The sequence below is a fragment of the Maniola jurtina genome, chromosome 17 (genome assembly GCF_905333055.1).
Source record: "Maniola jurtina chromosome 17, ilManJurt1.1, whole genome shotgun sequence".
NCBI classification, from domain to species: domain Eukaryota; kingdom Metazoa; phylum Arthropoda; class Insecta; order Lepidoptera; family Nymphalidae; genus Maniola; species Maniola jurtina.
In genome coordinates, this window is record NC_060045.1 from 9,558,851 (window position 1) to 9,582,591 (window position 23,741).

At 37.1% G+C, this 23,741-nt stretch overlaps 2 protein-coding genes and 1 long non-coding RNA gene across 4 annotated transcripts in view; all 3 read right to left on the minus strand.

Annotated features, from left to right (window-relative positions):
• LOC123873888 (neuropeptide CCHamide-2 receptor-like) overlaps positions 1–11,919 on the minus strand; it is an 80,669-nt gene extending 68,750 nt beyond the window's left edge. For both annotated transcript variants that reach the window (XM_045918985.1, XM_045918984.1), the window contains exon 1: positions 11,558–11,919. The gene's annotated coding sequence lies outside the window, so the exon portion shown is untranslated. The remainder of the gene's footprint in view (positions 1–11,557) is intronic.
• LOC123874047 (uncharacterized protein K02A2.6-like) lies at positions 5,778–17,386 on the minus strand. The gene is made up of 3 exons (XM_045919206.1): positions 13,242–17,386; positions 8,925–8,934; positions 5,778–5,788 (listed from the first exon to the last, which is right to left on the minus strand). Exon 1 carries the CDS (start codon positions 17,384–17,386, stop codon positions 13,250–13,252), a length of 4,137 nt encoding a protein of 1,378 aa, XP_045775162.1. The 3' UTR covers positions 5,778–5,788; positions 8,925–8,934; positions 13,242–13,249.
• Positions 17,387–21,164: 3,778 nt separating this feature from the next.
• Positions 21,165–21,854, minus strand: LOC123873904. The gene is made up of 3 exons (XR_006797795.1): positions 21,779–21,854; positions 21,724–21,726; positions 21,165–21,181 (listed from the first exon to the last, which is right to left on the minus strand). It is a non-coding gene; the product is annotated as an uncharacterized LOC123873904 (long non-coding RNA).
• Between the last annotated feature and the right edge of the window lie 1,887 nt (positions 21,855–23,741).

Consider the following 23,741-nt stretch of genomic DNA (forward strand, 5'->3'; position numbering starts at 1 on the left):
GTCCGTCTGTCTGTCTTTCCGTCTGTCCGTCTGTCTGTCTGTCCATCTGTCCGTCTGTCCGTCTCTTCGTCTGTCATGTGTTCATGAACAAATATTAGTATTTTCAATTTTCAAAGTAACTAAATATTAAATCAAGTGGGTTATTATATGAAAAGACTTTACCAGTACATTCTAAGACAGATTTTTATTTATTTTTATGCATATTTTTTTGTAATGCATAACAGTTTTGATTTCTTGTGTAAAATGTCGAAAAAAAATACCCGAATACGGAACCCTCGGTGCGTGAGTCTGACTCGCACTTGGCCGGTTTTTTACAAATTCAGCCGGGCTGGCTTGCGAAACCAAACGCTGACGTTATGTCCAGTAGAAAGAATACATATTTTCCTTGTGCGACAATGCGTAGAATAATACCTGCGTAGCCGAAACCCACTCGATTTTGATCATGGCCGTAGCCAAAGAGGCGGTGGTTGGTTTTAGGATCTAAGCCTTTTTTTATACAAGTTAGCCCTTGACTTTAATCTCTCCTAGTGGTAATAGTGCAGTCTAATTTCTTGGCCGGTAGGGCCATACTAACCATATAACTAGCCATGACCCAAGCCTCCCACCAGACCAGAAATTTAGAAATAGCCACTGCGCCTGGGAGACCGTCAAAAACCTAAACCTAAAATAATACTTACACTATTTCTTGCATTTGCTTACCAATTTTTTTTTGGAAATATATCAAATATTTCGCGCTCGCTTCACTCGCGTTTTGAATTTGTATTACTTGGTGTATGCCCCGCAATTTCGTCTGCATAAATTTAGGTTTTTAAAAATTCCGTGGGGGATTTTCCGGGATAAAAAGCTTATGTTCGTTTCTGGGGTGCAAGTTACCTCTGAATAGTAAGTATCAAAATTTTGGTAAAGAAGTATCTTGCTATGGCTAAACTCGTTTCCCTTTCACTTAATTTTTTCTGTATTGAACCAAAAACACTTACGCTCACTGCTCTGCGCTTTTTCATTGTTGTATTTTATTCTACTATCAAATTGAAAGGCGAAATTCAACTAACCAGGTAATTAGCCCATAAAGTTGAGCGAACGTGTTTTTCCTCATGACAGGATTCAGTTCCGGCCCTGATAAAACCTCTCCCGAAATCAATTCCTGGCTACGGCCATGGTATTGATACTTTGAAGGTGGAATTACAAGTTGAATGTAATTTTAAGTTAACATGCAAAGATTGTATGCATGAAGTGTATAACATTTTGTTTTACAAAATGAAGAGTTTTTAAAAGCTATTGAAATAAATAAATAATCTTTTATTTAAAACCACATTGCAAACACAGTTCACCAATCAAGACCCGGCAACATACAGAGAAAAAATACAAAACATACAAATAAACTGAAATATCTAAATAAGCTTTCAGAGAGAACCACCGCCTATTTCTTCAAATACAATAATAAACAATACAATAATACAACAATAAATAAGAAACGATGTCTCCCGTAAACAAATCTAAACCCCGTATTTTTGATGGTGGTAGCCTGTAAATCAAAAAGAGGCAGGTGGCAACCCTACTTCCTAGACAGAATGTTAAAAATTTGTTTTCATTACTCGGCAGGCCTACTGCCAAAGTTTGACAGAAAGTGTGGCGGTAGTTGTGACCTCTGATTGGCCGACTCTCTTTCACTATTTGCTAAAATTGATGATTGCAACAACAATTTTTGCTTTTTTGTAATCGAAAACAGAACACGGACGTCAAACAGGTTGACTAATTGCAATCATTTCTGACCGGCTCACATTGTTCCGCTAGTGGCTCAAACTCACTGTCGCAGCAAGAACATGGTAAATTCAGCCAATCACAGCAATTTGAATTGGTTATCACAAAAGTACCGATCTAGGAACCGAGAATGCACGAACCAGGGCAAATAGAGATAAGAACAATAATATCATACGTAGGAAATCGACGGGGGCTCGTTGACAAGTATCCTCTTAAAAAGCACTAGTATGCAAACTTAATCAAACAGTTTGAACTACTAATCAAATCAGGTATTCGTTGGGTAAGTAATTTTCATTCCATCAGTGTTAGGTAAGTAATGGTTAGGTTGGTATTTTAATACAGTTTGGGAATAGTAATCATTGATTCTATCAAAATTAATGAAATGTACTTACGTAGTGAATGCGGGACTTCGTTGGTATGAGAAATTCACTTCGAACGCTCTCCAGTTCTGCATACAAACGTAATTTGATCTCATTTGAATATTAACGAATCAAACACGATGAAAGTAGGATCTCATTTGAATAAAACGAAACAATCAGTAAAATTTTGAGACACTTTCCGTAAAAGTACCTATTTATCCATGTCGTTTCAACGTTCCACGAGTTACAAGGTTTGTATGTAATTTTTTTTAACTCAATGGAAATCAAACTACGTTTGTATCGAGCGCGTTACGAGCACATTTCTCTTAACTTATTGCTTATTCACTCTGTATAATAGAGCGGCAGGTATTGATTGAGTGAGGTTGGGAGGTCGTAAACTTAGAATGTGTTTCAGTTAAAGATATTGGAATGTTATATTAGACATAGATAGGGCAAAGCTATGGCCAGGTTTTAAAAACTAGGCCATTTGGCTACTTATTAGGTAAAAACTATCAACGGCAACAAAACAGTATATTATAAGCTCTTGTTTCAATAATTGTTTTATCGTATTGCGCGGATAGGAAAATCAACAATCAGTGGCCGTTTTTTTTTTATGGTAGAGCGCGCGTGTGTCTTTAATTTTATACTGTGAATATCTCTATACATTTCACAGTAAATAGTATCTTCTAAGAAATTTTTAACATGACGTCAACGGTGCAGCAGTGGCAAGTATTTTGTAGGCGTGCCACATCACTCATCACTAGCTAATAGACGTTGAATTATTACCTATAGAGTGTGGTACGAAGGTGTAGAACTCCAAATACGCAAAGCTCATACAATTGTATTTGAAAAAGTAAAACTTGTTAACAAGATCGGTGTGATATTAATATTTTCAATACCTACCTACTCTGTCATTTCACTCAATATCTTTGGTTTACATAAGAGGTGATATGTATGCAAAGTGAACTTGGATTTCTTGTATCAAAAGGGTTAAACACCATCCCATAAAGGGAAAGGGAACAATGGGACTTTGGACTTGCGTGTTACATGTAACCTTTAAATGGTTTAGTTAGACACTGCTTTTATACTGGGCGCTGATTCTATTTCTTCCTGGAGTATTCTTGAAATACTCGTATGACTATGGTCTGTCAATCTGACTGTGTGTCAGTCAGGCAGCCATTTTAAAAATTAAACAAGTAGGTATAAGAGCTATAAAGTTGAAATTAAAATCACAGGTATAGAAACCTGTTACGGCCACGCTGCATTCAAGCATACTTATTAAAATTTTGAAACAAAGATTTTTCAGGGTAACTCCTGCACATGAAAAGCGAGAGTAAAAAAAATTGGTAATAACCACCAAAATCTTTGGCAACTAGTATATTCCTACTGAACCCTATATTATTCGTGTTCTGAGTTCTGACGCGCACTTGACCATTTTTTTTTGTATAATATGGTACTATCTACACAAATAATAAAATCTTTTCCCCTATAATAATGTTTATCCGGGGCCAAGCGCTCGTAAACTCCGGAACGGATAATCATAAATTGTGTTTTGACCTAAGACCCAGTTACATATTGGACAGTTAAAATTATGCTACGGTTACCATTAAACTTAGGCATCCAAAAATATATAAAACTGGTAAATTTTTTTTTTTTTTTTTGGATTTTGTAATTAATTATACATAGTATAAGTTAAGTTTATTCATCTGTTAACGCTCTAAGCACTATTAACATTAGTATTACGGCTACGCGACCATGAAGTTTAACCCATACCAAAATCGTCCAACGCGCCTAATAAGTTTTCACTAATTAGAATAGAATATAATAGAATAGAATAGATTTTTATTCAAATAAACTTTTACAAGTGCTTTTGAATCGTCAAATAATTTACCATATACTTATACTAAGAGGAGAACCGTTTCCGTGTCAAATCACAGGTTTCGGTACACGGTGGGCTAGGTGTGGGAACAAAAATGTTATTTTTTGTACTATGATACAGATCGTAAAACTGTGATGTTACAGAACCTTTCGTGTATAAGTGCGACTCGCACTTGACCAGTTTTTAGCAATTTGGTGCGAAACTCTAAAAAGAACGAAGGTATTTCCTGTGAAATACTCAATAAACAGTAACTCGTAGGAAGAGTTTGTATGTCGCCTACGTATCTGAAATAACAGTCCTTCTTAGCACCGTCGTAGCAAAATACCAGTCCTTCGTAGCGCCGTCGTAGCACAATGTCCCATTAGTAATAACTGACTACATTGGTGAATATAAACTTAGTTGGCAACTATTCACAAGTAGCTTAGAGAACTAAGTTGTCCAAGAAATAGCGATTTCAAACTAACTTTGTTATACATTATTGTTCTATAATACATTATTGTAGCATCCATTGCATTTTGGTATCAATGTATGTAATGTTACAAATTAAAGTTACCGTGCTGACTTTGTGTTTGTTCGAGTTAATCTCAGGAAATCTCCCATTCGATTTTCAAGTGAAATCCAAATCATGAGGGATTATATACTTACTATATTGCACCACAAAACACAAATGACAGGTTAGAAAAAAAACGTACTAAGTCTAAAAGCTCGTTCACATAAGCTGCGTAAGCGTAGACGTAGCGCGCATTGCGTTGTAATGTATGGTCTATGGAAATGTATGAGACATGGCACATCACTTGCGTACAGCGTAGACGTATGCGTAACCCGGTGTGTAGGGGTTTACGCGCGTCACTACGCCCGTGTCATGTGTACGCAGTTGGTGTGAATTGGCCTTTAAAGGTTTTTGGATATGCTCGGTGGGGTGCGCTGAATCTGCCCAAAAATCACAGTTATTTAATATGGCATGTCTTCTAGCGTACCTTCTAGTTTATGTCCATTGTGTTAACAGGGCTCTCTCCGTCACTCGTTTCATACAATCGTAGTTCCAATTTCATTTGAATATTAAGCAACCAAAATCCATGAAATTTTGCAGACATATTCTAGAAACTAATATCTGTGTCTGTGGTGTTTTAGATTTTTCTAAAAATATGTTTTAAAATTACAGGGGCTCAAAGATTTGTATGAAAATTTCTAAGACCGCGTAACATTGAAACCGAATATTTTAACAGAAATCTGGAAAACCACAGACATAGATATTAGTTTCTAGAATATGTCTGCAAAATTTCATGGACTTTGGTTGTTTAATATTCAAATGAAATTGGAACTACGATTGTATGAAACGAGTGACGGAGAGAGCCCTCTTAACTGTTCAAAACTTTGTATCTTGCTTTATCGCATTACTTACGCAAGACTTCCCATTGAATCGCTTTGAAACTATTTACAAAGAACGTATCATTAATGAGATTTGAAGCGTGGGATGGCTGTGTGCAGTGCTGCATAGAAATGGAATATTACATTCATTTTGTGATGAACGAAATATATTCCTTTATTTCAATAGAAGTTAATATGAAATAGATTTTTATTTTATTCTGTAATAGTGGTAAAAAATATCAGTTTGAACATTTAGCTAAGAGTATCGCCTACTTACGAATCTTCGCTGCTTGTAAAATAATATTATGTATTGGAATCACCACAATCTGCTACCCACAGCTCACAGCTTTGGTCTCTGCCATTTTTTTTCGTGTTTCTACGTCAAACTCTTTCTAAGCACAATAATTTTGATGCTTAGTTGAGAGTAAAAGGGAATGATATAATAAGTTATCTTTTTAGGGTTCTGTACCCGAAGGATGCCAACGGGACCCTAAGCCTCCGCTGTTCGTCCGTCCGTCCCTCTGTAAGTCAGCGGGCTGTATCTCGTGAACCGTAATAGAGAGTTAAAATTTTGACAGAATGTATATTTCTATTTGTAAAAAATAATAAAAATTAAAACAATCAAAAAGTGTTCTTTCTTGTATGATGGTACGGAACCCTTCATGTTACAGTCTGACTCGCACATAACGATTTTTATTTAATAAACCATACTTACCAGTTATTTGTTAAATTTTCAAAGTCAAAATCAAAATCATTTATTCAAGGTAGCTACAATTGTACTCCTTTTGATGGTCGAAATTGTTAAATTTGTACGATATAGTGGTGATAATTAATTACGTAACTTAAAACTAAGGCTACGAGGGTTCCAAACGCGCCCATGTCTAGTTTTGAAAATAGTTAAACCGCCCGGTTTGCCAGCTAAATGCGAAATAAAAATGATTTAACTATACAAAGTCCTGAAAATCGTGAACTAATCCAACGGCTTTACTTGTGGCGTTATTCCTATTTTTATCTCGCGCACCGGTAATACCTCGCCGCTCGTACGACAAACGTTTCTTTTATGAATATTAATCTAACGAATAAAACTCTAAAAGCATTTGAGCCACCAAATAAAAACCTTTTTGAGCGGACTCCTCCTGTGGTTTACTTTTTGGTTTTGCATACACAACCAATAAACGCACAATAAATGCAACCGTTATTTCGAATACTTAAAATAATTACATATAAGCCCTAATTCGCACGAGCGTTGAAAAAGCGTTGCGTTAAAACCCGGCGTTGCGCTGAAAATACAAAGTGCGCGTTAAAAAACCGTTGACGTGTGAACAGATACTTGGAAATGCATTTGTTTTATTTGAACGTGCGAATGAGGCCTAATACTGGAATTATACATTTCGTGCCCAACGGATGCCAACAGTATTCTATTACTAAGTTTTCGCTGTCCGTCCGTCCTTCCGTCTGTCTATCTGTTAGCAGTCTGTATCTCATGAACCATGATAGGTAGAGAGTTGCCGTTTTTGATTTTATTGCCGCTTTTCAACAAATACTTCATAAAAATTTCGAAAAAGCTGCCATGTAGGTAAATAAATAAATAAACATATCTTATACAACCTTACGGAATCCTTCGTATGGGAGTCCTACTCTTGGTTGGAGTTTTTTATTAATTCAAATCTGCCGTTATCAGTGATTTTCAAAATTGTTGTAAGTACACAGTCCAATCACGAGGTTTCTCTGACTTCTAATATGCAAATGGTATAAATTATTTCAGTAAACTGAGCACAGAATATTAAATTCGAACTTCCGATAGCTTGTCAAATCTGGGTCGGAATATTAAGCAGGCATGATTACATTTTAGAAATTGTAAGATTGAAAAATTTTATGGTGTAGCTTCTGAAATCTGGAAACCGGATGGATTCTAGATTTCTGTAGGATGGAAGGGTTAAATATTGGCTGTGTTTATTGTTTGTGTTTATGGGTCTATCCGAACAAAGACCACACGTCCATAATCATACCTATTTATCATCATCATTCATCAACCCATCCCCAGCCTTCTACAAGGCACGGGTATTTCCTCATTCTCAATTTTGATAGTACAATTAATTTCAAAACCCAGTTGATAGATCAGTAATTAATAAGAATCCACCTATCGGATGTTACATCCAAAAAAGTGGGGGTTCACCAAATTTTTTTTGGTAATTGTATCGAAAAGGATATCAAATGAAAGAAGAAAAAATTCAGATTTTTTCCGAATTTGTTCTGATTATTTTAACATAATTATAATTACTATAATTATACATACCTATAGTACAATGTTAAAATACACCGAGCGTAAGAAAAACAATCAATCATACTTCATACTAATCATACTAATATTATAAAGGCGAAAGTTTGTGTGTATGTGTATGTGTGTATGTTTGTTACTCCTTCACGCAAAAACCACTGGACGGATTTGGCTGAAATTCGGAATGAGATAGACAATATCCTGGATTAGCACCTAGGCTACTTTTTATCCCGGAAAATCAAAGAGTTCCCACGGGATTTCGAAAACCTAAATCCACGCGGACGAAGTCGCAGGCGTCAGCTAGTTTTAGTATATCTATTGCTATCTATCGGCAGCTTGCGGGTATTAGGCGGGGTTTAGTGCTGTTTAACTTTATCTTGTTTTGGGATGTAGAGATCCGTGTCTTTCCCGCCGACTATACCTAATCGGATCGACTATTATATGAATCGCCTCCGATACCCTTTTAACCCCGACCCAAAAAGAGGGGTGTTATAAGTTTGACGTGTGTATCTGTGTATCCGTCCGTGGCATCGTAGCTCCTAAACTAATGAACCGATTTTAATTTATTTTGTTTTGTTTGAAAGGTGGCTTGATCGAGAGTGTTCTTAGCTTTATAGCTGGCTTATGCCAAGAAAATCGGTTCAGCCGTTTGAAAGTTATCAGCTCTTTTCTAGTTACTGTAACTTTCCCTTGTCGGGGGTGTTATAAATTTTTTATTTACCTACACTTGTTAATTTATAACTAGTAAGTAATCGAACCGTAATCTGAGCAAAATTCTTAAAACTCAAGCCGTTAAAATAGTTTGAATAAAAATCATCTGATAATAGGTACCCTAAAAGAGCCATTAAAATACAAATTACCCGTTGAATGGGTGTTTTTCACAATTTGAAAACTGTATTGCTCGTAGAGGTTTCTAGAGTGCCATTATTACACCCTATTTAAGGAGGTCTCTCCGTCACTCGCTTTATACAAACGTAGTTCCAATTTCATTTGAATATTAAGCAACCAAAGTCCATGAAATTTTGCAGACATCGCCTTCGTTACGCGGTCTTAAAAATTTACATACAAATCTTTGAGCCCCTGTAATTTTGAAACTACATATTTTTAGAAAAATCTAAAACACCATAGACACAGATATTAGTTTCTAGAATATGTCTGCAAAATTTCATGGACTTTGGTTGCTTCATATTCAAATGAAATTCGAACTACGATTGTATGAAGCGAGTGACGGAGGGAGCCCTGTTAAAAGGAGAGGACAGTGAACTCAGTTAAATGGGTATAGGTAGGTATTTTATAAGTGACGTTAGCGCTTAGGTATGATTAATTTGTATGGGTATGATGACCTTATAGAAACACTAGCTAATGCACACAACTTCGTCGGTGTGAATTTAGATTTTTGAAAATCCCGTGGAGTTTTTGATTTTTCGGGATAAAAGTATTCTATGTTACTCTCCAGGTCTTCAACTACACCTAGTCGTGGATAATTACGCAAGTGTTCCCGCCTGGCGAAGTGCAGAAGCGCCGTTGGGTTTTAGTGGAGTATGCTAGGAGTCCTGCACATATACCCTTCTCGTTCACGAGAAGGATGCTTAAACGCATTTCCCAACGTTAAAAAAAAGGTGTTTAACTATACAGTATGCAAAAATCACTTTGATCCGTAGCTCCGTTGCGATGTGATTGAAGGACAAACGAATCACACTAGTATTATAAAGGCGAAAGTTTGTATGTGTGTGTGTGTGTGTGTGTGTGTGTGTATGTTTGTTACTCCTTCACGCAAAACTACTGGACGGATTGGGCTGAAATTTAGAATGGAGATAGATTATACTCTGGATTAGCACATAGGCTACTTTTTATCCCAGAAAATCAAAGAGTTCCCACGGAATTTTTAACACACGCGAACGAAGTCGCGGGCATCAGCTAGTAAACTAATAAACCAACAAATAAACACACTTTCGCATAATATGGATTATTCACTTAAACTCAAAAAAAATTATAAGACATATGTTACTTATGCAACGTTTTGACTCTGAAGATCGAAAAGAAGATTCTTAAAGAAAAACCGGCAAGTAACTTAGCAGTTACGCTTTTAAAAATAAAAAGTTACAATATACACGCAATATTATCAAAGTGTCAATCTACGAGTACGAGTTACACTTTCTTGTGGGCAACTAGCACAGCCGATTGCTTCCACGCAACTCTGTCATTAAGGAATTCATCGATTGTACATAATTACTTGTATTATTAGGTATAGCCTCGACTTAATAAGTGCGTTCACAGAATATATACCTAATACCTTATACTTAGGTACTATGTTTATTTATTATTCAAATGTTTGTAATGGCGAATTATTGAAAAAAATCTTTCGGAACCATAATATTATAGAAAGAATAGAACAGATTTTTATTCAACTTAACTTTTACAAGTGCTTTTGAATCGTCAAATAATTTACCACTGGTTCAGTATGCCGTTCCTCATTATTTTTCTGAAACTTATGTGCCTATATTATATCTGTTAATTTATTTGACGTTAGAAACTGTGTTAACACCTCTTAGCACCATAATATGATTAATGCTAGTTGAAAATTCTATTAATTATTATATATGTAGTTTATTTAATAAACATCTTCATTTATCTTCATTGGAATTCATATTTCGGGAGGCATTTTAATGTTACCGTAAACTGTGGGCAAATAAAATTGTATGGAGACTCAACACGGTGTTTTCCCGTAAGTTTCCCGATCATACCTTTTATGAAATCCATAGTCATATTCATTAACATAATATGAAGTTACATTAAAGCCATCCCTAGGCAATAGTATGGGATCAATTAACGCTTATACGACAGATTATAGTATCGTGGTACCGCAGGTGTATCCTGGATAATATAATTTAACTATAGAATCCCGGTTTACACATCCCTCCGTGTATAATTAGATTTTACGTTGATTACTCCTTTGTTTGACTTAATCGGGTAATCTCACGCTGTGGGATCAGTAAAATTGCGATCCTTAATTATCTGGTAGGGATCTACTTTCATCGAGTTTCAATAAAAGTATGCTTTTTACTTTTAATCCTATACTCTCTAGGTGATCAAATCAGAACTGAGTACCAGAGTAACCAACATAGCAACATTATATATCAAACTTTGAAAAGAGCAACCGCCGAGTTTCTTGCTGGTTCTTCGTTTGGTAGGAAAGGCATTCCGAACCAGTAAAAGTCTAATTGTATAAAAATATTTTGAATTTGAATAGCGTAGCGGGTTGTGATGCTGAAATTGCAATGAGCCGGTACAAAGTTCGAACCCTGATTTCAAACACACTCTACTCAGAGCTTTCATTTTTAAAAACACTTACTGGTACAGTGACGCATACTTTTAAACTATAAGTACGTAAAACGCCACTTTTGACTTATTTATAAGCTTATAAAACTTTTTATTAATTACTTAGACCATTGGAAAAGTGAAGCCACGCCTGCTGGGAAGTGATATTGCAAACTAAAGTTGAGCGTGCTAGCCTAGAAATATCTATTTACTCTTGATTTGTAGGATTCTTATAAGCCGGAAGCTGGAGACATTCCTTAATTAATAGAAAAACAATTATGTAGAAACAAGGAAGCAAATCGCTTTGTACGTGATTAGATAATATTAAAAAACCGGTCAAGTGCGAGTCGGATTCGCACATGAAGGGTTCCGTGCCGTCGTAAAAGAAATGACACATTTTAGTTTTTTTTTGATGTTGTACGTACAGATGTAACCACAAATTCAAGGTTTTCGGGTTTCTTCCTTTATCCATGCTATATGACATTATTGCTGCCTACCAAACATGATTCCATTTCCATGAAAACTGAAAAGCCATTAATTCTAATCAATCATCATAAGAATAAACAAAAAATCAATAGTAATTAACTGGCCACTCACCTAATGTCCACAATTAAAGAGCATTAAAACTTTCCACGTCGCAGCAGTATCGTAAATCATTTAAACTTTATCTTTCACACTTTCGCCCGAAATAAATCATTTGCAATACGTCTGTATATCGTAGGTATATAATTCGGTTCATACATAAAACTCACTTTTAAAACAAACTCCACAAAACTTTTTACACGATAAATTAAACAATTTCAAAAATATGTACAGTTGAGATTAATTCATAAATTAATGCATACGAGAGTAGAAATAAATGAGTGCGTTTATGAATGAATGTGTTTGGAAAATGGGATTGTTACGTTCAAAGTTGGGACAACTCTCGCGCGATCTCAGAGGCGACCTCGCAGTCGAGTCTCACAAAATAGACTGAAGTTTAATTCCTGTGTATGGGCCAGGAACTGTGCGGCTTTCACGAAGATGGGTCGAAAATCTACGCTGAAAAACGGGTGCATTTTCTATCAAAGGACGCGCTCAGTGCACGCAACGTTAGTCATAAAATTGTTAATGGAATTTTTATATTTCGTTATTGTGATGTGTTTATAGTCTCCATGGAGTATTCTTGGCACCATTCCACGCGGGCATGATTTGTATAGTAATTAGATAAGGCTAGCTTTAAGTTTTATTGTAATATTTTTCATACATTAAAAAAAACTATGGAGCTGATATTTTCTAAATCTTTTCAGGCATTTTGTTGTTATCGAATTATACAAACTTTCAAAGTCCTGCAATACTTATTATTTATTATTTACTTATTATTACCTTTATTACTTATTATTAAAAATTAGGTGGTTCTCAGTTCGGCCTGTTTTTTTTCTAAAATATTTTAAATGATATCGATATTTTGGACACTTGTTGTAAGCAATAAGTTATCTATAATAATCCCAAGAGACAGTAACTATTTACTGACCGACGATCGTCTAAAAAATAGTCAGATTCGAGTCGGACTCCCACACGACGGGTTCCGTGCAAGTACAATCTATGTAGGTACATTTAAATGTTTTAAATATATCTTCAGATTCGCCATCTTGGTTTTTTTTACTTGTTGTTATAGCGGCAAAAAAATACACACTCTATGACAATTTCAACTCTTTACGGTTCATGAAATACAGTCCGCTGTAGACAGGGCAGGATTAGTAATAGGGTTCTATAAAGGGTACTATTGCATACGTCAATCAAACACCGCGGTAGGTAGCTAACTGCTTTATTCATACACCCGCACTTATCCTACACTACACATCTCTTTCCTATAAAAAGTCTTATTTACTAGGTTTACATAGGGAACACTTAGGTAATTCATCTTAACACTTACCCATCTACTAATTAAGTATACCATAATTATCTGCTTTTCCTTCCCCCCTAACTAAACACTTAAATCGTTAAAAAATAAACCTATTCTATTTTATCTGCTAAGAACTAATTGATTAAGTCTTTTAAGTACATTTTGTAATATAACCAAATTTATCCAAAACAAACTTTTTAACTTATCTCTCGTAACTACGAAGTTATATTAGGTAATACTTATTTAAAAAAAATGCTAAAATGTACCACTTATCTAATTAATCAACCTGCCTCAATTGAAGCTTTCTATTCCTTAATTATTATTTTTCTTTTTTTTTTTTTTTAATGCATGTATAATATTTTTATGTATATCCTTAGTTAAGTGTTTTTCTTAATCCTTACTTCTCACTCTTTTTTACGTAGCCGGCACGCTCTCTTAGGTCTTTCCATAATTTCAACTGGGGATTCTAGACATGGCGACCGTCCCCCGTCGTCGTCTAGCTCGGACGTCGGGGATAGTACCCACCCAGGTCGCGGCGGCGGCGTCGAGGTCGACGTTTGCTCCCCGCACTCCTGCGACTCCAACTGAGTTGTGGACTCCTCTACATCCTTCCCGGGTGAATACGACTCCTTGGCATTTTGGTTTCGTCTCCGCGGTCTTGTGTTTACATATTGATCCGTAATACTTATCTCCGTACTTTCTGGTTCTGATCCGGGTCCGACGTTCCATGAGAAACGACTATTCCTCAGTGGTAATATTTGATCTGTGTGTCTGCGACAAATATTTCCTTTGTTTAGCAATATTTTGTACGATACTGGCCCCGTTTTTTCTATTATATCCCCTTCGATCCATTTATTGTCCTTTGTGGAGTAATTTCGTGTTAATATTTTATCTCCGATATCGAATTTTCGTACGACTCCGCCCGAGCTTTCTATTTGCTTGCTTTGTGCATCCGCAACTATCTTCGATGTACTCGGGCGCATCGCGTCTAGTCTATTCCGCAGGCGCCTCCCTAACAGAGCTACTGCCGGTTCTACTCCTGTGGTTGCATGTGGACAGTTTCTATATTGTAATAAAAATCGACATAAGCTAGCGTGTATGTCTTCCCCTTCTAACACCGCCTTTTTAATAGTTTTCTTCACGGTTTTAACCGCATTCTCGGCTGCTCCGTTTCCTTGCGGTCTATACGGTGAAGATGTAACATGCCTGATTATATTTTTACTGCAGAACTCCTTAAACTCTGCACTTTGGAACGGCGGGCCATTGTCGGTCACCAGTTGGTCAATTAGCCCAAATCTAGAAAATAAACTACGAAAAAATTTAATGGTATCGTACGCCGCGGTACTACGTATTTGTTCCACTTCTAACCACTTACTATAAGCATCGACTACGACGATATAATATTTACCATGGAATTGAGCAAAGTCCGCATGTAGTCGTTTCCAAGGTCCCGCCGGAAATTCCCATGGATGTAAAGTGGTTTTAGGAGGAGCGTCCCGTACATTTCGACATGCTTCACACTTCTGTCCCACCGACTCGATATCTTTATCTATAGAAGGCCAATATACATAATTTCTGGCAATAGACTTCATTTTTACAATTCCTAAATGTCCTGAATGTATTTCAAATAAGACCCGTTCCTGTAAACTTTGAGGAATTATTAATCGGTATTTGTATAAAATACACCCATGATCAATATACAGCTCTGCGCGCCTCACAAAAAATGCCTGCTCATCCTCTTTACACTTCTCTGGCCATCCGAACATAATATATCCATAAATTCGACTCAATAAATTATCTTTTTTTATTTCTACTGCAATCTCTTTATAACTTACCGGTAACGTTTCATTCATATATAGTAAATAATGATTTTCGGATTTGACTGGACTGTCGTGTTTTTTTCCCTCTAATGGTAGACGAGATAACGCGTCCGCATTGCCGTTACATTTTGATTTCACGTAATTGATGTCAAAATCATACGCTGCCAATTTAGCCGCCCAACGTTGTAGTCGACTTGCTGCCGTTTGTGGAATGCCCCCTTTTGGCCCAAAAATATACACCAGAGGTTTATGGTCCGTTTTTAAAATAAATTTTCTACCAAAGAGGTATTGGTGATGTTTTTGTACCCCGTACATTATCGCCAATGCTTCTTTATCTAGTTGACTGTAGTTCTTCTCTGTATCCCCGAGCGTTCTAGACGCGCAGCTGATCGGCCGTTCCGTTCCGTCGGCAAATACGTGCGCCAGAACTGCCCCTATACCATACGAGCTACTATCTACTGATAAAACTAACGGAAGCGCTGGATCGTAATGACATAACACTCTGTCGCTTGCTAAAATATTCTTTATGTTTATAAATGCGTCTTCGCAATTTATATCCCAGTTCCATGGCTGATTTTTCTTTAAAAGAGAATATAATGGATGTAGCAATGAACTTAAGTTAGGAACAAACTTGCCATAGTAATTTATTAGGCCTAGAAAAGCTTTCAATTGAGTCACGTTTCCCGGTGTTGGAGCTTTCACAATAGCCTCCACTTTTGTCATGTCCGGATGCAAACCATGTTTATCAATAATAAATCCTAGGTATGACACACTTTTTTGTAAGAATTTACATTTATTTATTTTTACAGTTAGGCCCATAGTCGCCAATCTTTCGATTACAGCTCTCAGATTATTTTTATGTGTTTCGCGATCTTTTCCCGTTATGCAAATATCATCTAAAAAGACAACCGTGTTTGGTAAACCTCTAAGAGTCTCTTCCATAATTTTTTGGAATTTTTGAGGGACACAGTTCAACCCATAAGGTGTACGTTTGAAAGCGTAGGTACCTATGTGCGTTGAAATCGCAGTACACGCTTGCGACTCGGGGTGGAGAGGTACTTGCATGTACGCGGTCGTCAGATCAATTTTAGAATATTCCTGACCACCGCTCAAGGCTGCAAATAATTCTTCGATGCGCGGCAACGGATAATGATCCATTTTTAATTTTGGGTTAATAGTCGATTTGTAGTCCCCGCATAACCTAATATCCCCCGATGGCTTAATAACTGGAACTATTGGTGTGCCATAGTCCGAATGTTCCACCGGATAGATCGATCCTTCCTTTTCTAAACGCTTAATTTCTCTCTCCACTGCGCTTCGCAATGCTAAAGGTACCGGCCGGGCGCGAACGAAAACCGGTTTGTTATCTGTGAGCTGTAAACGAATTTGTTTCTTACATTCGCCCAACTTGTCCGTAAATACCGAAGAATATTCTGTCTTTAACTCGTTTATGAACCGATCGCGATACTCATTATCACTATCTTCTTGTAAAATGTTATTAATGCATAATTCATTTATTTTAAATTTTTGAATCCAACTCCTACCTAACAAGGGACGACTCCCATTTTTTATTATGTACAATTGTAAGTTTTGTTGATGATTGTCCTCGATACATGCATCTACTAATATAAACCCGATCGGTTCAATTCGCGAGCCCGAGTATGAGCATAATTTAATTTCATCTTTCAAAATCGTATAATTCGAAAACATACTATTGTAACATCTTTCACTAATAGCCGAGATTTTGCTACCGGTATCTAACTCACACTTTAGTATTTTATTCCCTATTTTAACATTAATAAAAAACGGCTTGTCTCCGCTTGCAACCGCCTGTATATTGTACATTTCACTTTCCGAGTCATCACTCATAAAATTATGGCGTTTTTCGGCCGTTTTGTTGGCCGCTTTACACATCACCTTCAAATGCCCTCTACGTAAACACAAATCACAATTATACTGCTTATAACGACACTTATCTGCCCGATGAGGCTTTCCGCAGCGCCAGCAAAGCGCCGAAGAGGCCGCCGGCCTGGCCCGGCCTGCTGGTCCGCCACGCAGCGCGTGCAGCGCCTCGCCGCCCGCCTCGCCGCTGCCACCTGCCGCGCTCGAGCCGGCCGCGCCGCCTGGGCCGGCCGCGCTGCCTGCGCCTGCACCTATGTTGCTGCCGAAGTCCCCAGAATATGCACCGCCCAAACTATTGCGGCCGCTCACTCTGTCCACATGCTTCTCCGCAGCTTCTAATCCTAGAGCTAGCTCCACCGCCTTCTTGTATGTTAAATTAGTCTCGACCAGCAATCTAGCTTTAATATCCGTGCTTTGTAATCCAGTAAGGAACTGTTCACATAGATTTTCTTCTAGGTTTTGCCCAAACTTACATTCCGTTGCTAAATGCTTTAACTGCTGCAAAAATTCTAGTATGTATTCCCCAGCTTTTTGTTTTCGCTGTCGAAACACTTCCCGCTCCACGTATATTGAACGTTGAGGTTCTAAATGGTTTTTTACTATTGTTACTAATTCTTCAAATGTTTTCTCTTCAGGTTTGTTTGGTGCACATAAGTCACACATTAAATTATAGGTGCGTTCACCTACCAACGTCACCAACGTGGCCACTTTATGCGTACTTTTGATTTCATTTAAAAATATAAATTGTTCTACTCTTCGAACATATAATGACCACTTTCCCCCGAAAAGATCAAACGGTTCAATTTTACCGAACGGCATTTTACCACGTTACTATTTCACACGTTTTAACTCCCGACTCGTCGCCAATATTGCATACGTCAATCAAACACCGCGGTAGGTAGCTAACTGCTTTATTCATACACCCGCACTTATCCTACACTACAGGTACGTAGATATAATTTCCAAACGGAACATGAAGTGTACATTTTTTATTCACTTCTCAAGCCCGAAGCGAGCGGATCTCAATGAAAGATGAATTGGATTCTTTTATTTTTAGAATTGTATTGCATAACTTCTAAACGTAAGTACCTACTTCTGGCCTTCTACTGTATTCTAAATAATCTTTCTACTATATATGATCTTATATATGATCAACGCATCGCTTACTACTGAGCATGGGTTGCGTGCCCGGGATCGAACCCCCGACCTCTTGAATAGAAGGTTGACTTCTTAACCACTAGACTCACTATACTCACTCATATCACAGCTTCTTTGAGCTAATTGCGGAACAATACAGGTCGAATTTAAAAGCTCTTTTTTGGGTTCCGTACCTCAAAAAGAAAAACGGAACCCTTATAGGGTCACTTTGTTGTCTATCTATCTGTCTGTCTGTCCGTCTGTCGTGTCTGTCAAGAAAACTTATAGGGTACTTCCCGTTGACCTAGAATCATCTGTAGGTCTAATAACACAATCAAAGGAAAAAACCCGAAAATCGTGGTAAGGTGGTAGGTTACATCACAAAAAAATAATTAAAATGTGTTCATGAACAAATAATTACTATTTTCAATTTTCAAATTAAGATATATAGCAAGTGAGATCTCATATATGAAATGGTTTTACCACCTGTACATTCTAAACCAGATTTTTATTTTTTTTTATGCATAACAGTTTTTGATTTATTGTGCAAAATGTCGGAACAAATACCCGAGTACGGAACCCTCGGTGCGCGAATCTGACTCGCACTTAGCCGGTTTTTTGTTGCGAGCGAGACTAAATGTATTTCCACGCTTTTCCACGTGGACGCCAACGCCACATCAGATAAAGCAAAATTAAACTCCTAAGTAGATATATTAAATTTAAATCTATAGTACCTATTATCTTATTTAGAAGTAAACTTTGCCCTCGTAGCTAAGTGACAAGGCTATTCAATCGGGATGTCTGAAACTTTATCTTAGTATAGATACCACGTGGATTTGTCTAAATATTTCATTTTTTAGCATTTTAGGTTTCCGTGCCACAGGACCCCGCTGTCCGTCCGTCCGTTCGTTTGTCTGTCAGCGGGTTGTATTGCGTGAACTGTAATAAGTAAAGAGTTGAAATTTTCACAGAAAGTGTATTTCTATTGCCGCTATCACGACAATTTTAGAATGGCTGCCATGAAAATTAAAAAAAAAAGTGTTAATTACTTCTTGTTCTACGTACAAGATAGTACAGAACCCTTCGTGTGCCAGTCCGAATCGCACTTGATCAGTTTTTTATTTTTGATAGGCGTTTGACCAAGATTTCATTTGAGAAACGGATCTCCTCTCAGAATGAGCGATAAATCGACAAGTAATGGATTTTAACCTTGGGATTTATAGATCATTAACATGCGACAGTAACGATCAATAAAATCTAGCAAATCTGTAAAAAGCTGACAGCTAAAATTTATTCGTAACGACCCTTTTAGTGCGTGCAGGTACTGCATGTAAGAATGTCGTTGGTGGCATTTCCATCACCACGCACACGCATCTGATACAGAGATTTATAAATCATACTAATATTATAAAGGCGAAAGTTTGTGTGTATGTGTGCATGTGTGTGTGTGTGTGTGTGTGTGTGTGTGTGTGTGTGTGTGTGTGTGTGTGTGTGTGTGTGTATGTTTGTTACTCCTTCATGCAAAAACTACAAGACGGATTTGGCTGAAATTTGCAATGGAGATAGATAATATCCTGGATTAGCCCACGGGCTACTTTTTATCCCGGAAAATCAAAGAGTTCCCACGGGATTTCGAAAACCCGAAATCCACGCGGGCGAAGTCACGGGCATCGGCTAGTTTCTTCTTCTTCTTCTTCTCTCTGGGCTGGTTTCCGCACTTAAACGTTTCCGTCTGTTGTGCGTGCGTTGCCCCTCCCCGCCGAAGTCTTCACTCCAGCCATCCAAGCTCGCTCCAGAAGCCAAGTAGACCGCCCAGGTTGCCGAGGACTTCATGGAGTGAGGTTGGGGAACCCAAATGGCGTTCTCGTTGTTCTGCCACGACCATGCACTCCAGGAGCACGTGCGTCGCCGTTTCATCGACCTCCATGCAGGCCCTGCACAGAGGACTGTCGGTAACACCTATAACGAAAAGGTGTTTGTTTAGTGGGCTATGCCCTGTTATGAGTCCCACCACCTTCCTAAGTTTACGTTTGTCCAGGCGGAGTAGTTTGTTAGTTTGTCGTTGATCTATATTAGGGAAAGCCTCTTTGGCTTGCCTGATCGGCTAGTTTATAATACAACCAAAAAAGAAAATAATTATGTGGAAGAAAATTTGTACGAACATACACATTTTAGAACCTTTTTACAGTGTAATATGATAATAATTGGTACAATTCCTAACGAAGTGTCTCTTAGTACTAAAAGACAAAGTTTATTAGTTTGAAAGGTCGCAGCACCTCGAAAGTCTGGGGCTTCGGACATTGATCATTAAAGTACAAGATATGCTGTCGAGTGTAAAAACAAATGCATACTCATAAAAATTGTCCGCTTCGATTTTATAGAATCCTGCCAATGAAATTTAATCAAAATTATAACTAAGCTATATTACTATATTTTTTTAACTGCTTTAAGAATTTTACATACGTGTCTGTATTTTTACAGCTACTAAACCAATAATAATTAAGAATGTTCAAAAAAGAAGTAGATACATTACATACGTATTTAAAGTGAAGACTTAATTAAAACCATAACATTAAAATGCTATGGAGACTCTCCACTACATCATCGCTTCTACTCTCGGTCATTTTGTATTTCTAACCGACTTCAAAAAAGGAGGAATCTTTTTATTTTTCACTAGAAGATGCCCGCGGCTTCGCCCGCGTGGATTTCGGTTTTTTAAAATTCCGTAGGAACTCTTTGATTTTCCGGGATAAAAAGTAGCCTATGTGCTAATCCAGGATATTATCTATCTCCATTCCAAATTTCAGCCAAAACCATTCAGTAGTTATTGCGAGAAAGAGTAACAAACACACACACACACACACACACACACACACACACACACACACACACACACACACACACACACAAACTTTCGCCTTTATAATATTAGTGTGATAGTGTGATGTATTTGTCTCACTTATCAGCGAGAACGAATTTTATATGCCATGCAATATGAAGCAACATATTATTGATTAAAACAAACTGTGCTGTTTATATTCACATTGGCTGTCCCAATAGCAAAACTATCGAAAATATGTGCCACAAACACTGGTTTTTCATAGACACGATTTAACGCATATCTAGTACATTAATGATCGAAGGTCTGGGGAAACAAATGAATGCAAAATACTAGCCATTGCTAAAATTGATCATCAATCACTTTAGGTTAATTAGTCGTAAAATTAGTCTAGTTTTGAGAATGGTCCTGTTTTGTTGAAGGTTTCCAGCTCTTTTTGTTTTATTGCCTCTAGCTTTTTGCAACGGCATTTACTACGAACAATGGGTAGCTTTTTTATTTTATTTACACCAACAACTTCCATACAATTATGACTATAATATATACAAGTGTGGTTGTCCATTACAGGTGCACATATGAAAGAAAATAACCTATCTTGCAGTAACTTAAAGTCATACAATTTTTTTAGGGTTCCGTACCTCAAAAGGAAAAACGGAACCCTTATACGATCACTTTGCTGTCTGTCAGTCTGTCTGTCGGTCCGTTTTATTTATTTTTATGCATAATAGTTTTTGATTTATCGTGCAAAATGTAGAAAAAAATACCCGAGTACGGAACCCTCCGGATTTGGCCGGTTTTTGACAAAAACTAACATTTACACTATTTAACTAAAATCAAGTAAGTACCTACGTTATACAAGAAAAATTAAAAACATCAAGTAAAAAAATAAGTTTTTTCCACGATTTTACCTACGCAGATTCAGTTTTTTTAAAGATCTCGTCGATCTTTACATAGAATTTCTCGAAGTGTTTTTACTGGACTGTTTATAGAACGATTCTCTTTCTTTTCGATCTCTTTTTTACCATAACATAATATTCTTAACTGATTTCCAAGGAAGGAGATATTCTCAATCGGAGCGTATTTTTTTATTCTAATGACCGTTCCAAGTTTCAAGTGAAAATTTTTGAGTAAGTAAACAAAACTTCTTCCTACTCGTAATTTGTGTGGGATGAAAAAATACCCGCTTGAAAAGCTGATGGTACTGCTGATGAACTAGGTAATTAGGGTCCCGTAACAATGGTGCCAACGAGATCCGATTACTAAGCCTCCGTTGACCGCCCGTCTGTCTATCAGAATGTATCTCGTGAACCGTAATAGGTAGAGTCTAGTGAGTTGAAATTTTCACAGAATGGGTGTTTCTATTGTCGTTATAACAACAAACAATAAAAAAAAATTAAATGGCCGCCATAAAAATTAAAAAAGTATGTAGTGTTATTTTTTTCTACGGAACCCTACATGTGCGAGTCCGACTCCTACTTGGCCTGTTCTAGTCGCAACTTATACTGTTAGTTTCCTAGTTATTTAAGATGAATGTGACCTTTAAAAGTTTCAAACGTTTATATATCACCTACAACTGTTCGAGGCATAACTTCAATTTTATTATTTCTTTTCTAGTCTTCCATACATTCACTAAAATTACATTCAATCGTTCATATTATGAGAAAAATAAGCATAACATGAGAGAAAGGAAAAGATAAATTCACGCCACAAAAGAAACATTGCATATTATATGCACAAAGCTCTAGCTTCGCTCCAATGGAAATTGTACATGCAACTACAAGATAGGTAAGTACAGTACAAATACCGCCACAGCATAATTAGACCTTGATGAGTAATTAGCTAGACACTCCATGTAGATACGCTTCGTAGTGGTACTTTATAATTGCGACAGCGATACATTCGCGGAAAAAAACCTTTATTTAGTATTACGACTGTGCAAAAAACCAAGTGCGAGGCAGACTCGCGCACTGAGGGTTCCGTATTCGGGTATTTTTTTCGTTTTTCCTTTTGAGGTACGAAACCCTAAAAATGTGTATTTACGAACACAACCCGTTTTCGTATCTTCGTAGAGCATCCGTCCTGCCCTGTGAATGCCATTAACTCGGTCTCTACGACGAACGATATCGCTAAGCGGATCATTAAATTTCATTACTTTCAGGAACAATAACAATTTGTTGCCTGCATGGTGTCTGAGATAGTATTTCAATTGAACTTCAATTTACGTTACATTATTGTATACGTATGTGTATTGTGAGGCATATGATGTATGCCTCAAATTATTTAAAAGAAAAATTAAGCCTCGTTTGTTCTAAGCTTTCAAATTCAAATCTATACATATAATAAAATTGTGGAAAAGTAGTGCGACTTCTACAAGTACTTTTAAATCGTCAAGAGCATCTACCACTGATTCGGAATGCCTGTTTTATTTTGTTGAAGTTGTTTTTTGTTTCGCTCTGTCTACGTAGGCTTGTGTTTTTTAAAAATCATGTGGGAACACTTTGATATTCCGGGATAAAAAGTAGCTGATAGTGAAGTGGCACAGTGATGAGGGTTAAATTTCTTACTTGGCAATTTTTTTTTTAAAGAATATTAGCCATGCTAATCATGACTAATACTCCCCTTTCCCCTCCAATTAAGCGTAAAGCTTGTGCCAGGAGTGGGTGGAAAATTGTATAAAGTACTTTTGAAACAGATGTGTAGGTACGAGCACCACCCGTTTTCGTATCTTCGTAGCGCATCCGCGCTGTCCTGAGAATGGATCAGTTAACTCGGTCTATACGACTAAGCGGATCATTAAATTTCATTACTTTCAGGAACAGTAACTATTTTTGCCTGAGATAGTATTTCAATCTACTTACGTTACATATTGCATTCCGCTTGCTACCTCAAATTATTATAAGAACTGGTCAAGTGTGAGTCGGGCTCGCACACGAAGGGGTCCGTATCATACAGGAACCGTGGAAGAAATAACACTTTTTAATTTTTATGGTGGCTATTTTAAATTTTTAACCCCCGACCCAAAAAGAGGGGTGTTATAAGTTTGACGTGTGTATCTGTGTATCTGCGTATCTGTGTATCTGTGTATCTGTCTGTGGCATCGTAGCTCCTAAACTAATGAACCGATTTTAATTTAGTTTTTTTTGTTTGTGGTTATTATTTGTGGTTATAGTGGCAATAGAAATACACATTCTGTAAAAA

Excerpts from the sequence above, each read along its gene's own strand:
- LOC123874047 (XM_045919206.1), bottom strand. The coding sequence starts at position 17,386 with ATGCCGTTCGGTAAAATTGAACCGTTTGATCTTTTCGGGGGAAAGTGG.